Below are 14,853 nucleotides of genomic sequence, written 5' to 3' on the forward strand. Positions count from 1 at the left end.
TCAACGTTTGTAAAAAGACAATTGTAACCCATGTGACACAATTGACTTACAGACAGAAGGTTGTGTTGGCTCTTCTCCCCTGATCATGGCGAATCTCCCTAGCTTGCCTTCCACCAGTTCCATTTTGGTGATCATTGTAGCATCATTTCCCTCATGTGAGATCTTGAGGGTGTCCCAGATTTGCTTGGCGTTGTCCAAGCCACTTACTTTATTATACTCGTCCCTGCAAAGAGATGCTAACAACACATTAATAGCTTGGGCATTCTTATAGATTTGCTCATTAATAATCACAGGGTTACCCGTACTATCGAAATGCATTCCATTTTCCACTATTTCCCAAATGCTAGGATGGAGAGAAAATAGATGACTACACATTTTATGACTCCAAAATGAGTAGTCCTCTCCATCAAAGTGTGGAGGTTTTCCTAGAGGAATAGAGAGTAAATGTGCATTCGAATTGTATGGCATGCGAGAATAGTCAAAAGAGTAGATTTGATTAACTGTTCTCTTTTTCGACGAAGAGTCGTCATCGTCCCTTGGTGAAGAAGAAGATGCATCGCTATCGTAGTAGATAATCTTCTTAATGCGCCTCTTCTTCTTCCCGTCCTTCTTCTTGTGACTCGAGCCTGAGTCAGTGGGCTTGTCATCTCTTGGCTCGTTGAAGATGGACTCCTTCTCCTTGTCGTTGACCACCATCCCCTTTCCCTTAGGATCCATCTCTTCGGTCGATTAGTCCCTTACGTGAAGAGTACGACTCTGATACCAATTGAGAGCACCTAGAGGGGGGTGAATAGGTGATCCTGTAAAATCAAACACTAATAGCCACAAAACTTAATTTAAAGTGTTAGTACAGCTAAGTAGTTGAGAGACGGGTTCTTGTGGACAAAACAATCATAGAGAAAGCAATCACAAGAGACACGCGATTTTTATCCCGTGGTTCGGCCAAGTAACACTTGCCTACTTCCACATTGTGGCGTCCCAATGGACGAGGGTTGCACTCAACCCCTTTCAAGTGATCCAATGATCAACTTGAATACCACAACTTTCTTCCTTATAGTCTTCTTCCCTTTGCGAGGAATTTCCACAAGTTGGAGCCTCTAGCCCTTACAATATTGATCACAAAGAACGCACAAGAGTAAGGTTGGGAAGAGCAACACACACAAGACTCAAATATGCAGCACAACCACGCACACAAGTCACGACTTGAGCTCGAAACACAACACACGGAGTTCACAACTCAAATGGAGCTCAAATCACTAACACAAAGAATCGAATGCGTGGATTTGGAGTCTTGGAGTCTTAGGATGCTTAGTGAATGCTTAGGTGACTCCTCCATGCGCCTAGGGGTCCCTTTTATAGCCCCAAGGCAGCTAGGAGTCATTGGAGACCAACTTGGAAGGCTATCCTTGCCTTCTATCGAGTGGCGCACCGGACAGGTCCTCTAGACGGTCCGGTGCGCGATCTCCTTCCAAATTTGGCATATCGACTGTTGCTCCTCTAGGCTGATTGGCGCACCGGACACTGTACGGTGCACACCGGACAGTCCGGTGCACCAGCTGACCGTTGGAGCACTCCACATGTCGCGCGAAGATTGCGCGGCCGACCGTTGGCGCTGGCGACCGTTGGCTCACCGGTCAGTCCGGTGAATTATAGCCGTACGCCGCCGTCGAATCTCGAGAGCGGCGAGTTTACGCGGACCAGCCTAGCGCACCGGACACTGTCCGATGTGTCAGACCGAGCCGAGGATTGGCTGCATAGAGCCAAGCTTTTCCCTTTTCCTTTCTTATTCTTTAGTCACTGTTTCTAGCACTTGGATAACCATGTTAGTACACAAAAGCAATTCACCAAGTCTAGAAACATACCTTTTTTTCTTGATTTTCACTTCTCCCTGTATTTGGCACATTAGATTTTAATTAAATGTGTTGGACACTTAATCACCAAAACATTATAGAAATTGCCCAAGGGCACATTTCCCTTTCAAGGTCGGATTGCGCCAAGCCCGCAGGGATCGTGGCGCCGCAAGCTCAGCCACGACAGTCGCGAGGTGGTTGAGGGGACGAAGCCGACAGGGATGGCCCACCCGACAGCGAGAGTGATTGAGTTGCGCGCGGTAAGTGGATGGCAGGTGGGCCCGTCATGCCATTGACGCGCGAGGTCAGCGCGCGCGGAGAGCCGAGATGGGCCATTGCGCGAGAAGATGTAAATGGGCCGACTGGGGTTTTGGCCCATCACGCATTTTCTTTTTCTTTCCCTTTTTCTTTTTTTGTTTTGTTTTCTTTTTTATTTTTAGATTTCAAATATTTGAATTCAAATTTTGTTGTGAAGTTCATACTTGGATTAAATGCACAAATTCAAATACCAGTATGAACAGGTATGTTCATTTATATATATTTTCTTTATATTTGTATAGTATTTTCCTTTTCTCTCCTATGTCACTTTAAATTTCTAGAGTTCAAATTAGGTCAAACCCTAATTCCAACATTACTATCTCATTATTATAATTAAGTGCACAAGCAAAATCTTCAACATGGTGCATATATTATTTATGTATTTTTTATTAATTTATTCACCCAAAATATGATTATCTTTATGTTCTCATGAGTAAGGGGCAATAATATAAGGAGATTAGGGTAATACAAGCAAAATCTTTTTCTTATTATCCACAAGTTAGGTATTACACCGTGCCTCCTCCTCCCTCCATCGGCAACCACTGATGAGGATGTATTTTCACTTGTAAAAACCGTCTTCCTGTAGCTAGAAACCATTTTCTACTCAAACATCACTAAAACTCTACAACATAGTTGATCCATCCTAAAGATTTGGAGTAAAACTACTCTAAAATAGAACAAAGTAATGCCAAATATAGATGGTTTTCTTATAAGGCACTCCTAAAATCGAGGTTCGTTATCTATCATCGAATTTTATTTTTTTCTAAATGACACTACCGTCCATTTAATCCATATGTCTTTTAGTTAAGATTTTTTCCCGTAAGAGCTAGTTTGGAAACTCAAATTCTGATGTTAAATCTCTTCCAGGATTAAAGAGGATTGGAGAGAAAATTACTTTATTTACACATCAATTCCCTTCCCGAACGGATTTGAGGTTTCAAAGTAGCCCTAAATACCACTAGCGTCCATTCAATATTGACACTTCTGCTGGGCATTATACACTGAAATAAGTCGAATTATGCAAACAGCCTTTGATTAGAAAGCCTATATCCATTTCTCTGATCTCTGTTTCGTTAAAACCAAAGCGTCGCCGTCGTCGTCGTCTATGTTGCGCACACCATTCTGCACTGAATTCGTCTAGAACCTGCAATCGTCAGCGTCCATCTCATCCACACCACAAAAGGGTCAAAGACCACACGGCGAACAATTTTTCCCCGTTGGCCATTGACGGACAAACGCGTTCTCCCTGAAAAGCATGCTGTGAGGCTCGATATCGCTGCGGCTGTCGTGCTCCCGCAGCGCACAGGAAGGTGAGTGAGGAGGAAGAAACCGCATGCAAGGGGACGGGAGTACGGGACCGGCGGGCGGAAGACGAACGGGATTCCAAAAAAACGACTTGTCGTGGCGGAGCGGAATCCACAATAGCGACGAGCCGTCGGGGTCTGCCGGCCTGGATGCAAACCAGTCTCGTCGTCACGGACTCCCGGAATAAATACTCCCTCCTGCGTATAGCTCTTCCCTGTCCTCTCATACACTTTCTCTGCTCGCGCAAAGCTCTTCCTCGTGTAAAGACGACGAGAAATTTATGTACTCTCGCACCACCTCACAAACAGACCTGATCCTCTCCGTTTCTTTTTGTTTCCCTTTTCCCTCTTCCGCGATTCCGTCGCCCGGTTCAATTTGGACGCGCGCGGCGTAGGGCGCCCGGCGGAAACCGCCGAATTCCCCTCTTCCTCGCGCGTGCTCAGCGATTCGAGGTAACAGCCTTTTATCTTCTTCCCCTTCATCTCCGCGATTTCTTGGGGGTCGGGGTCTGAATCCCCGCCGTGTGTTGCGATTGCCGGAGTGGGGTTTGCCACTTTGAGCGGTTGCACGGCCGGTTCCGGTGTAATCTCCGCTCCCCTTTGGGCGTTACATCTGGTTCTTGCCTCGATTTTGCGTTGGGATTACGGGTACGGGTGCCTACCGAAGGGGTTGGGGTTGGTGAGGAAATGACTCGTTCGATCAGGCTAACGCGTCTTTATGCGGTATTGTATAAATTTCCTTCTGTTTCTTGCGCACTAGACCGCACTAGTGGAGATTGATTGTGCGTGCATGGGGCCTTTGATGATCAAGTAAAGCAGTTGAAACAGCGTCCCCTTGGTGTTGGAATCATGCGAAAGATCATGGTTCGCCCCTCCAACTGGCACCTTCCGGCTTCCGGGCCTTGTACTGTTCCTCAGCTTAACAAGTAGGATTGCTCGAATCATGCTGTTCATGTGTTGTTCAGCGGCTTGGAATTCGGGGGGCGTGCTTCTGTACTGTTCTTGACTCTTGTGGTGTTGATTGTGGAAGCGGCGTGCTTGATGATGCAGACGTCGTTCCCGTGGTGTTTTCTTGTGTCCTGTCCTTGAGCGAGCTTCAGTGGTCCCCGCACGTCAAATTTTACAGGCCAGGGATTTTGCGAGCTGTTGTGACGGTTTCCTGAATTATGATGGGAAAAGTTGCAACACGTGGGAGACCCTGCGGGGAGTGAGGACAAGGTCAAGGTTTTGAAGCTGCGATTTGTCCATGTGTAATGCTCACATTTTTCAGATGCAACTGTTGCATTTCTGGGTGTGTTGTCTGGTAAACTAGCTACTTGCTCATCTCATTGGCATGCCACTTAATACACGACGTGGGAGGCTCGAACCCTTTTCAGTTATGGTTTTGTAGTTCTCTTTTGCACTCCATCCTCAGTTTATCTCACATAAATGGTAGCTGTCATGTTAATCTGATTATCATGTCAATTGTCAAGTCATTATCTATTTATCTCTGAATAATTGTCTGACAACGAGCCAGACTAATATGAGTGAGTCCTTTCTTTTGCTGTTTGTTTATTTACTTCATACTTAGTTGATTTAGCATAAATGTAACCTGTTATAATCTCATTGGCAAGCCACTTAATATGCAGCGTGGGAGGCTCGAATTCTTTTCAGTTATGGTTTTGTAGTTCTCTTCTGCACTCCGTCCTCAGTTTATCTCACATAAATGGTAGCTGTCATGTTAATCTGATTATCATGTCAAGTCATTATCTATTTATCTCTGAATAATTGTCTGACAGCGAGCCGGACTAATATGAGGGAGTCCTGTTTATTTACTTCATCCTTAGTTGATTTAGCATAAATGTAACCTGTTATATATATATATATATATATATATATATATATATATATATATATATATATATTTGATTTTCATGTCAAATACTTGTCTTAACTGTCCTGAGAATGAATCAGTAGTTCTGATAAATATAACTAATCTGGATCTTCTTTATTGAACTTGTGACGCTGCAGAAAAAAATACTAACTGTCTTACTAGGAGCCTAGAGTGTCCGAATTTTTGCCATTGCTTGTCCTGACTTGCCAACCTACAATGGGATGGGGAAACACTATTACCAGACGCCTCAAGGTTTTCTCTATGGCCCTGTTTATCTACTTCGACTATAAGGTGTGGTTCTATTCCTGTTCTCAATGATGTTTGTCCAGAGACAGCCCCTTCCATTCTCTCGAAACGGATTAACATCTTCTTGATGCACAAGCAGGCTGTTCAGAAGAGAGTTCAATGGGTTAGCACTGGTAAAAAGAGTGCTATATGGAAGAAAACACATGAGCGAAATGCTCGCCGTGTCCTCAACCTGATGATAGAGTTAGAAGGTTTATGGGTGAAACTGGGCCAATATTTATCCACAAGAGCAGATGTACTTCCTGAACCCTACATAAATGTCCTCAAGCAGTTGCAGGATTCGCTTCCTCCACGACCTTTTGAAGAGGTATGCATGGTTGTCCTCGAATGAATGGAAGGATTAAAGATTGATAATTCTTGTCTGGTCCTGACATAGTATTGTCTTGGAGGTCATTTAAGCAATTACTTAACTTAGTTCTTGTCTCTGCTATGCAGGTTCGTGAAACGATAGAGAAAGAACTTGGAGAACCTATGAGTGATCTATTTGCTGATTTTGTCCTAGACCCTCTCGCAACCGCATCAGTAAGTACTGTATTAGCAAACTGAACTTTACTTATCTGATATAAATCATAGTATGCTCATTTCATATGGACCTTTTATTTTCAATGAACATTTGGTAACAGATAGCACAAGTTCATCGTGCAACTCTGGCAGATGGCAGAGAAGTAGTTGTCAAAATTCAGCATGATGGTGTGAAGGAGATCATATTAGAGGTTTATCTCTAACCTGCAAGTATGCTGTCTAGCACAGTTGGAGTCCATTACATTTTTCTATTGGTGGCCAGGATCTGAAGAATGCAAAATCATTGATTGAATGGATAGCGTGGGCAGAGCCTCAGTATGATTTTAATCCGATGATTGATGAATGGTGCAAGGAGGCTCCAAAGGAACTTGATTTCAACCATGAAGCAGGTATTTTCCTTGCTCAGGTTCATACTCATATTGCCATATGCTTCTCTGCACGATTTTCCATGTCCTGTCCCTCTTTTTAAATAGAGTCAAAGCCTAGTGGCTCATGAAGAGGTTGTCTTGATAATGTGTGGTATAAATTCTTCAATTTTAGAGAATACTAGGGCTGTCTCCAGGAATCTTAGTCGCAAAAGTGACTGTGGGAGTGGCAGTGTTTCCAGTACTGTTGATGTACTCATTCCAGAAGTTATTCAGGTCTATCTGCCAGTTTCTATATTGTTTGTCATAATAGTTTTCAAAAATCAAGCTATCATCGTCTGACATACTGTTGTTTTGTGTATCAGTCAACTGGCAAGGTTCTAATTTTGGAATATATGGATGGGATTCGTTTAAATGATAATGATTCATTGGAAGCATATGGTGTTGACAAGCAAAAACTGGTCGAAGAGATAACCCGTGCATACGCTCATCAAATATACATTGATGGCTTCTTTAACGGCGACCCTCATCCTGGTATTTAGAATATATTCATTTTGAGAAGGCTTCGTTCACCTTTCTTCTCTAATTGATCGCACATTAATTCATACTTGTGTGCATTTTTCTCTTATGTAGGCAATTTTCTTGTGAGCAAGGAACCTCCACATAAACCGATTCTCCTTGATTTTGGGCTCACTAAGCGCATATCTGAATCTATGAGGCAGGCACTAGCAAAAATGTTTTTGTCATGTGCAGAGGTTTGTGAACCTTGATCTTCTAAATAATGCACAATGAAGATAGTACCTTGCTAGTATAATATAAATCATTCCCTTCTTTTCTTACTGTAGATTTAGAACCCATGCAAGTGTGCCTTCTTTAATTTATTGTCTTTTCTTTTAACAATACTATGTATCTTTTGGTATTACTGATTCATGATGTGACTGGTAGTTAAGATGCCCATATCAGGTGATTGAAGCAGCCTTGGGAGATATTTCCCCAAGCTACAATAGCAACATATCCCTAAGCTATAAGCGTTAAGTTGAGAACTGAGCAATAGCTTGCCTGGTAGAACCTCCAGTTGAGAGGGAAGATAGCCAGGCTTAAACCTAAGTGCTCGAAGTTCATATACCCCGGCCCTGTTCGGTTGCAAGGGGATCAGAGAGGATTGAAGGGGATTAAATCCTCTTCTATTCAATTTTGACTAGGAATGGATTTAATCTCCTCCAATCCCTCCCAAGCCCTAAAGAGTTTGATACTCCCCTGTCTTAAAGTCAAAGGGATGTCTCCCCCTAGAGTTACTTGACATGTTTTTGGAAGTTTTGACATTTCATACCCAAGTTTACAAAATAGCTTGCCATGCAGTTTCCAGCTTATCATACTTTAGTTAATTGCCTGTAATTTATACATCTGAGATGTAAAATGTTGATCTGTAGGGAGATCACGTGGCACTGCTGTCAGCATTTTCAGAGATGGGGCTTAAACTGCGGGTTGACATGCCTCAGCAGGCTATGGATATTGCCACAGTATTCTTTCGTCAGTCAACCACAGCAAGTGAAGCAAAGGTAGGCTGAAGTCTACTGGATCCATAGTTCGTCATCTTGTCTCCATTTTAGTAATTTTGGATATTTGGATTAACAGTTTATTTGTGGTTATTCATACTTATTAGGAGAACATAAAAACACTTAATGACCAAAGAGAGAGAAATGTCAAAGCTCTTCAAGAAAAGATGAAATTGAACAAGAAGGAGGTTCAACGCTTTAATCCTGTGAGTTGGAATGTCTAGCTTGCTACTTTTCAGTTTCCACAGCCAATTGATGGGGTGTCACATGGACATTTTCATGCTTTTAGGTTGATGCTTTCCCCGGGGATGCCATAATATTTATGAGGGTCTTGAATCTCCTCAGAGGTATGTGTTTGATTTGGGCTTACTCGTTCCTCTCAGGTATCCAGTGTCTTAATGACATTTATTTATTTATTTTTTTAAAAAATCCTGCAGGTCTTTCAGCTTCACTAAATGTTAGGATAGTTTATCTGGACATCATGAGGCCATTTGCTGAATCAACTTTGTTAGGGTGAGAACGAGATGCTATTTACTTGACATTGTCATGCCAATGGTTGCACCATCTTTATAGTAAAAACATAATCTCTCTCTTTTCTCTCATTGCTGATTTTTTATGTCTTCACTTTGGTCAGGAGTTTGACACACGGACAAATACCTAACAGTCAGTGGATTTTTGACTCACCTGCTAACTCTGATGTGGAGTCTAAACTGAGAAATTATCTGCTTGAGTTGGGAAGCGACAAAATTTTAGGAATACAAGTAGGAGTCTCCTAAGAATCTATGATTCAACTACGCTGGCAGCAATTCTGTACAAAATTTAGTATTTGTGTGTATAACACTTACATTTGTTTTTCCCTAGGTCTGCGCATATAAAGATGGAAAGGTCATAATAGATACTGCTGCTGGTATGCTGGGGAAGTATGATCCCCGACCTGTTCAACCTGATTCTCTTTTTCCTGTTTTCTCAGTGACTAAGGGTATCACTGCTGGGATGGTACATTGGCTTGTGGACAAAGGGTGAGTATTAATTCAGTGCCAAGTTTCTTTTAACCTTGCCTGTTTAAATCTATCTGCATGATATTGGTGTACACTATATTACAGAATTCGGTGTGCTTATAAATTGTTTCTCATCTTTACATATACCATCGTCATGGATTTTTATTTCTTTTTTGGGGGGTGGGAGCTGTAAAATTATGTCATCCACACTCCTTTATAACACCCCAACTGTTTTGCCTACAAAACAAGGATATTCCTTCTTTATACACTTAGGGCTAGTTTGGAAACTGAAATCCTCTCTGGAATTCCCGAGGATTGAGGGGAAAATAAGCTAATTTTCTACTCAATCTCTGGGAATCCCGGAGGAGATTTAAGTTTTCAAACTAGCCCTTAGATGGAAAATTGCTCGCTCAATGGTCCACCTGGGACTATTTTAAGAAAAATGGTTAAACAACCATTTCTAACTTGTCTGTTGTTGTGAGTGGAGACTTGCCAAAATATATATTAATAATTTCAACTGCATTTTGACATTTATTCGACAAGTTGAAGTTACACCAGCTATTGTGTGACATCATAATCCAATCTTTCAGGAAGCTGAAGTACGAGGAAACAGTTGCCAACATATGGCCGAATTTTGGAACTAACGGAAAGGAGTTAATAAAGGTACCATATAACACTTTGGCGCATCTATTATTTGATGAGACATGGCATTCCTTGGCTAATAGGCTATCTCATTGGCTACTCCCAAAATCCTAATAAAGGTCCATCATCTTCTAAATCACACATCCGGTTTGCACAATGCACTGGGTGATGTGGTAAAGAATGATCCTTTGTTGGTATGTGACTGGGAGGAGACACTAAACCAGATTACGAAGAGTACACCTGAGACCGAACCTGGTTCAGCACAAATTTACCATTACCTCTCCTTCGGTTGGCTGTGTGGGGGAGTCATAGAGGTATGTTCCTTCCTGCCATCATTGTTTGTAGTGACAGTTGAACTGTGTGGGGTCATACTAGTTTAGGGCTTGTCGTTTTGCTCTCAATCCATGTGGATTGGATGGATTTAAATCCCAAACAAGTCAAAATCTTTCATAGTTTGTTTCAATCTCATCCAATCCACATGGATAGGAGTAACCGAACAAGAATAAGGCCTTATAAGGTTAATGGCTAGCTAAATTTATATTTAAACCTCATTAAGAACTTGTTCGGTTAATCCCGTTATTTATGGATTGGATGAGATTGAAAAAAATTGAGAAGAAATTTGACTTGCTTGAGATTTAAACCCACCCAATCCCACTCAATCCACTTAGATTGAGAGGTAACCGAACAAGCCCTAAGTTATCCCTTTGTGTCCCGTAGGCCGTAGCTTAATTATGGGGGTTTGTAAGTCGTTGTAACTCAATTTCACGAATCTTAACCATGGTATTTGGCAATAATAGCATGCATCTGGGAAGAAGTTTCAAGAGATTCTAGAAGAGGCTATTGTTCGTCCTCTTCACATTGAGGGGGAGTTGTATGTTGGCATTCCACCAGGTATGTTGCATATCTTATGAATGACAACAGTTTTAGCATTTGATCCTCCTTTTCTGTATGGTTGACAATGTCTGGCATTCGTTGCATTCTCAGGTGTCGAGTCTCGGCTGGCAGCGCTGACAGTTGACACCGAGGAGCTCCAGAAGCTATCAGGAATCAGGGCAGGTGCAGATGTGCCAGCAGCTCTGCTGAACAACATCGCGCAGATGGCGTCCGGTGTGCCCGCTATTTTCAACACGCTAAACGTCCGTCGGGCCATCATCCCTGCCGCCAACGGCCACTGCTCTGCCCGCGCGCTCGCTCGATACTACGCGGCGCTAGCGGCCGGCGGTTCTGTTCCCCCGCCGCACTCTTCGGGCGCCATGCCGCCCCTCGGCAGCCACGTGCACACCCCCAAGTTCCCGACCGCGCCGCTCAAGAAGAAGAAGAAGGGCGCCGGAAAGAAGAAGGGCGCCGGCGGCGGCTCCATGGGAGACCTCAAGGTCCAGGATATAAGCGGCGGCAGCAGCGACAGGAACGGGTACTGCCAGCTGCGCACCAGCGACGCCGACAGCGAGGCGGGGAGCGGCAGCGGCGGAGGCGGCAGGATGTTCGGCAGCGACAGGATCCTCGACGCGTTCATGGGCGTCGGCGAGTACGAGGGCATGGCGCACCGGGACGGCAAGTTCGGGCTCGGGTTCAGGAGGTACGACGACGCCAGCAGCGGCAGCGGCAGGCTGAGGTGCTTTGGGCACTCCGGGATGGGCGGCTCGACCGGGTTCTGCGACGTGGAGAACGGCTTCGCCATCGCGGTGACGGTGAACAAGCTGTCTCTGGGCAGCGTCACGCGCGGCGTCGTCCGGCTCGTCCTCGAGGAGCTGGGCCTGCCCGTGCCGGACGAGTACTCGGCCACCGGGGAGAAGGGGCCTGACATGATGCTCAACCTGACGACAACGACGACGACTACGCCGCCGCAACTGAGATGACGACGGCGAAACTGAGATTATCAGGTTGGGTTCGTAATAATCTGTGGAACAAGATATATAGCGAGCAGAAGGAAGGTTGGGGTACAGGGATTTGGTGGACAGTATATATACGCGTGCCATTTTGATTTTGACGTGGCATGTAAAACTCGGCAAATTCTGGTATATTACGAAGCTGGGTGCTGGGAATTGTGGCCAGCAGTACAAGAAATGGACATGCTAGTTTGTTGACCTGTGTTTTTTTTATGGCGGAACTTTTTGTTTTGTCTTCTGGGCTTCACTAGGTCTATGCTCGTGCGTTGCCACGGAAAACACATGAAATCGTAATATGTGTGGTATCGTAAATCAAACAATATATCATGATATGACTTCTCGTCCTAAATTAGGTATATATAAAATTGCATGATCTTAACAACACTGTTATATTCCTCTTAAGGTCTTGTTCGGTTATTTCAATCCCATATGTAGAGATGGCAACGGGTACAAACCCGCCGGGTTTTGCTATCCCAAACTCGTACCCGTGAAAAATATTTACACCCATTAAAAAACCCGTACCCATGACGGGTTTGAAATTTTGCCCAAACCCGTACCCATCGGGTTTGCGGGTACCCACGGGTTACCCGCGGGTTTTTATCTCCAATATGCTTATTCTTTTTATAATCATAAGCATCGTAATGATTAATGAGATCATGGTCCAAAATTTATGTAATGATCAACGAGTTCATAATTTGGTATAAAAATATTAGTAGAGAGAATTAAATACAAATAATAAGTTGTATAATCAAGTTATCTTGCACTAAGTTATACATCCACCACATATATAACGCTATAGCAAGCAAGCAACACTATCACCAACTACTTATACATTCACTATTTGATAAAAATTGGGAAGTAAATAGGTAGATAACAAGTTTGTTGTTCGTTTATAAAATAAAATGACAATATGCACTAGGTTTGGTCGGGTTTAAAAAACCCACGGGTTCACGGGTTTGGGTACTACAGGAACAAACTCGTACCCATGAACCCGTCGGGTATACATTTATGCCCATTAGCAAACCCATGGGTATGAAAATTGACCCAAACCCGTACCCTAATGGGGTAAAAACCCATCGGGTTTCGGGTTTCGGGTACCCATTGCCATCTCTACTCATATGGATTAGATGAGATTGAAAAAAATTATGAACGATTTTGGTTTATTTAGGATTTAAACTCACCTAATCTCACACAATCCACATGGATTGATAGTGAAACAAACAAGCCCTAAGATGATAAAGGTTAATACAACATGCAGCAACACTACAAAAGTTAAAGATAATCATAACAACTTTCATCAAAAGATAGACACAAGTAAGTAGGCTTGCCGATGATTACCCAACATATCATAACCACTACATCTGAGTAGAATAAGGAATACAACAAATTAAAGCAACTCCAACAGCCTAGGTATAAATCCTAGCAAAATTTAGAGTCTTAGGGTTGTAAAAAAAATAGACAAGTTCCTAATGGATGGGTGTATACAACAAACTCTAATTTTAGATGATAATCTGTAAAATCTCAACAACCAAATCATATCGTTGCTTTTTTTGCGCATGATTTTTCATATCTTGTTGTAGCCAACGCGCCGGATGTCGACAGTTCACTTTTTTATTTTTCATTTGTTGATGTAGCCACCTCCCGACGCAGCTGGACATCCACAGATCCTTTTTTTGCGTCGCTTGTTTACTTTTCTTCGTTGGCGCTCAGCACTGCAACAACTCGGGTGATTATCTTCTGCACTGCTTCCCTCCGGCTTATCTTCTGCAAACCAATTTCCCGCTGAAAATGCTTTACGTTCCTGTAGTGCAGATAGCTCAAGAGACTGAAAGGCATTGAGCTTCCCTCAAGTTAGCAATGAGATAAAGTACTGCAAGAGTGGGGTGTTTGCCCAACTTGAATAGGAACACTTTGCAATTTTTAATAAGCAAAACAATTTAGTCAGGTTAAGGAGCCGATACTGGAAGCTGATTGATTGTATGTGTAAAGATCAATCCTGATAGAAAGAGAGGCATGTGATAAAATTAACCATTGCACTACAAAGCCCAACCTAATGGCAACAAACTCTATCTCTACCATAAATAGAATCATACCAAAAATATAGAAGCCCTATGGGGCTGTACAGATTTATCTCTAACAATAATAATAAGTCACCAGTAAGCATCGAAGGTTTCTCTTCCAGAGTACACAAAACTAATCACTTTAATCAACAAGGCCTGACAAAAAAACAGAATATACATGCACAAGGTTCAGTTACTAACCTAAACCTGCAATGTTGACTGAACCTGTGTATGACTGAACATGTGTTTTAGTGAGAGTACACTCAATATGTGTTGTTTGTAGACTGAACCGATGTTTCATTGTGCAGCCCTGCACTTAAAATTACACTGAACCTGGCCAATTCAGTGTCAAAGAACAATGTGATGCACAATTTCTTATCAAACAAATAGCAGGGAAATGCAAGAACAATCAAGTAACAATGGTAGCCATCAAACAAATAGCAGGGATATGCAAGAACAAGCAAGAACAATCAAGTAACAATTAAGAAAGTTGATCCATGACCTTTAAACCATTACAAATTGCAACCAATACAATATTATACCTAGATTTATTGTTGAACTAAAACAAGTTTCATGATAAACCAAATCCAAATTGATTATGGCCATATAATTACAGCAAATTTTGACAAATGTTAAGAAAAGAAGAGTTCCTGACTCCATCTGGAATCCTTTAACAGCATAGCAATTTTATTCAGGCTTCGCCTGCAAATTTTGACCGATTGTTGTCAGTTCAGCTGTGTTTGCCATTAACAACTACAACAAATAAGAGTAGAATCATTTTACATCAGGAGAGCGTGAGCCAGATGGGCTCTGCTTCTTGGGGCTTGCTGCTTCACCATTTGCTGGCTACATTGACATTTTAGTAGATATAAAAATAGGCAACAAAATAACAAAAAAATATTATCAAAATGATGAAGGGAACTTACAGAAACATTAGGAGATTTCGATCTTGCTGGTGATCTGCAAAACGTTCCAGAAACAACTGATTCAATATCCAAAATGCAGCTTTAACAACTTGGTTCCAAAAGCCATGATGCCGCGTCGAAACAAAGCAATAAAAGCTCATTAAAATAGAAGCGTTCAGTTCCGTGCAAATGTAACATTGTTGTATAACAATGTCGACGGTGCATATATGAACTACAACAACCATCTGAAGTGTCCTGAGGTACGAAG

The 14,853-nt window shown here is 42.6% G+C and overlaps 1 protein-coding gene and 1 long non-coding RNA gene across 4 annotated transcripts; one reads left to right on the forward strand and one right to left on the reverse strand.

Moving 5' to 3' along the window:
• Positions 1–3,233: 3,233 nt before the first annotated feature.
• LOC100382198 (uncharacterized) lies at positions 3,234–11,851 on the forward strand. 3 transcript variants are annotated; one of them, XM_020539079.2, is made up of 20 exons: positions 3,234–3,674; positions 3,868–3,925; positions 5,483–5,636; positions 5,731–5,958; positions 6,087–6,173; positions 6,275–6,364; positions 6,436–6,562; positions 6,714–6,814; positions 6,904–7,072; positions 7,172–7,293; positions 7,969–8,097; positions 8,202–8,300; positions 8,384–8,441; positions 8,532–8,607; positions 8,729–8,855; positions 8,956–9,113; positions 9,683–9,755; positions 9,854–10,048; positions 10,532–10,625; positions 10,719–11,851. In XM_020539079.2, the coding sequence occupies exons 3-20, from the start codon at positions 5,562–5,564 to the stop codon at positions 11,588–11,590; spliced, it is 2,880 nt and encodes a 959-aa protein (XP_020394668.1). In that variant the 5' UTR covers positions 3,234–3,674; positions 3,868–3,925; positions 5,483–5,561; the 3' UTR covers positions 11,591–11,851. The 3 variants fall into 3 exon arrangements, with proteins under 3 accessions (XP_020394668.1, XP_020394669.1, NP_001348561.1); XM_020539080.2 differs by having other exon boundaries at positions 3,304–3,925; positions 6,647–6,814; NM_001361632.1 differs by lacking the exon at positions 3,234–3,674 and having other exon boundaries at positions 3,689–3,925; positions 10,719–11,820.
• Positions 11,852–14,345: 2,494 nt separating this feature from the next.
• On the reverse strand, positions 14,346–14,746 carry LOC103629588 (uncharacterized). Its single transcript, XR_002263124.3, has 2 exons — positions 14,607–14,746; positions 14,346–14,526 (listed from the first exon to the last, which is right to left on the reverse strand). It is a non-coding gene; the product is annotated as an uncharacterized lncRNA (long non-coding RNA).
• Positions 14,747–14,853: the final 107 nt, after the last annotated feature.

This window comes from Zea mays, chromosome 6, assembly GCF_902167145.1.
Source record: "Zea mays cultivar B73 chromosome 6, Zm-B73-REFERENCE-NAM-5.0, whole genome shotgun sequence".
In the NCBI taxonomy this organism is placed as follows: Eukaryota; Viridiplantae; Streptophyta; class Magnoliopsida; order Poales; family Poaceae; genus Zea; species Zea mays.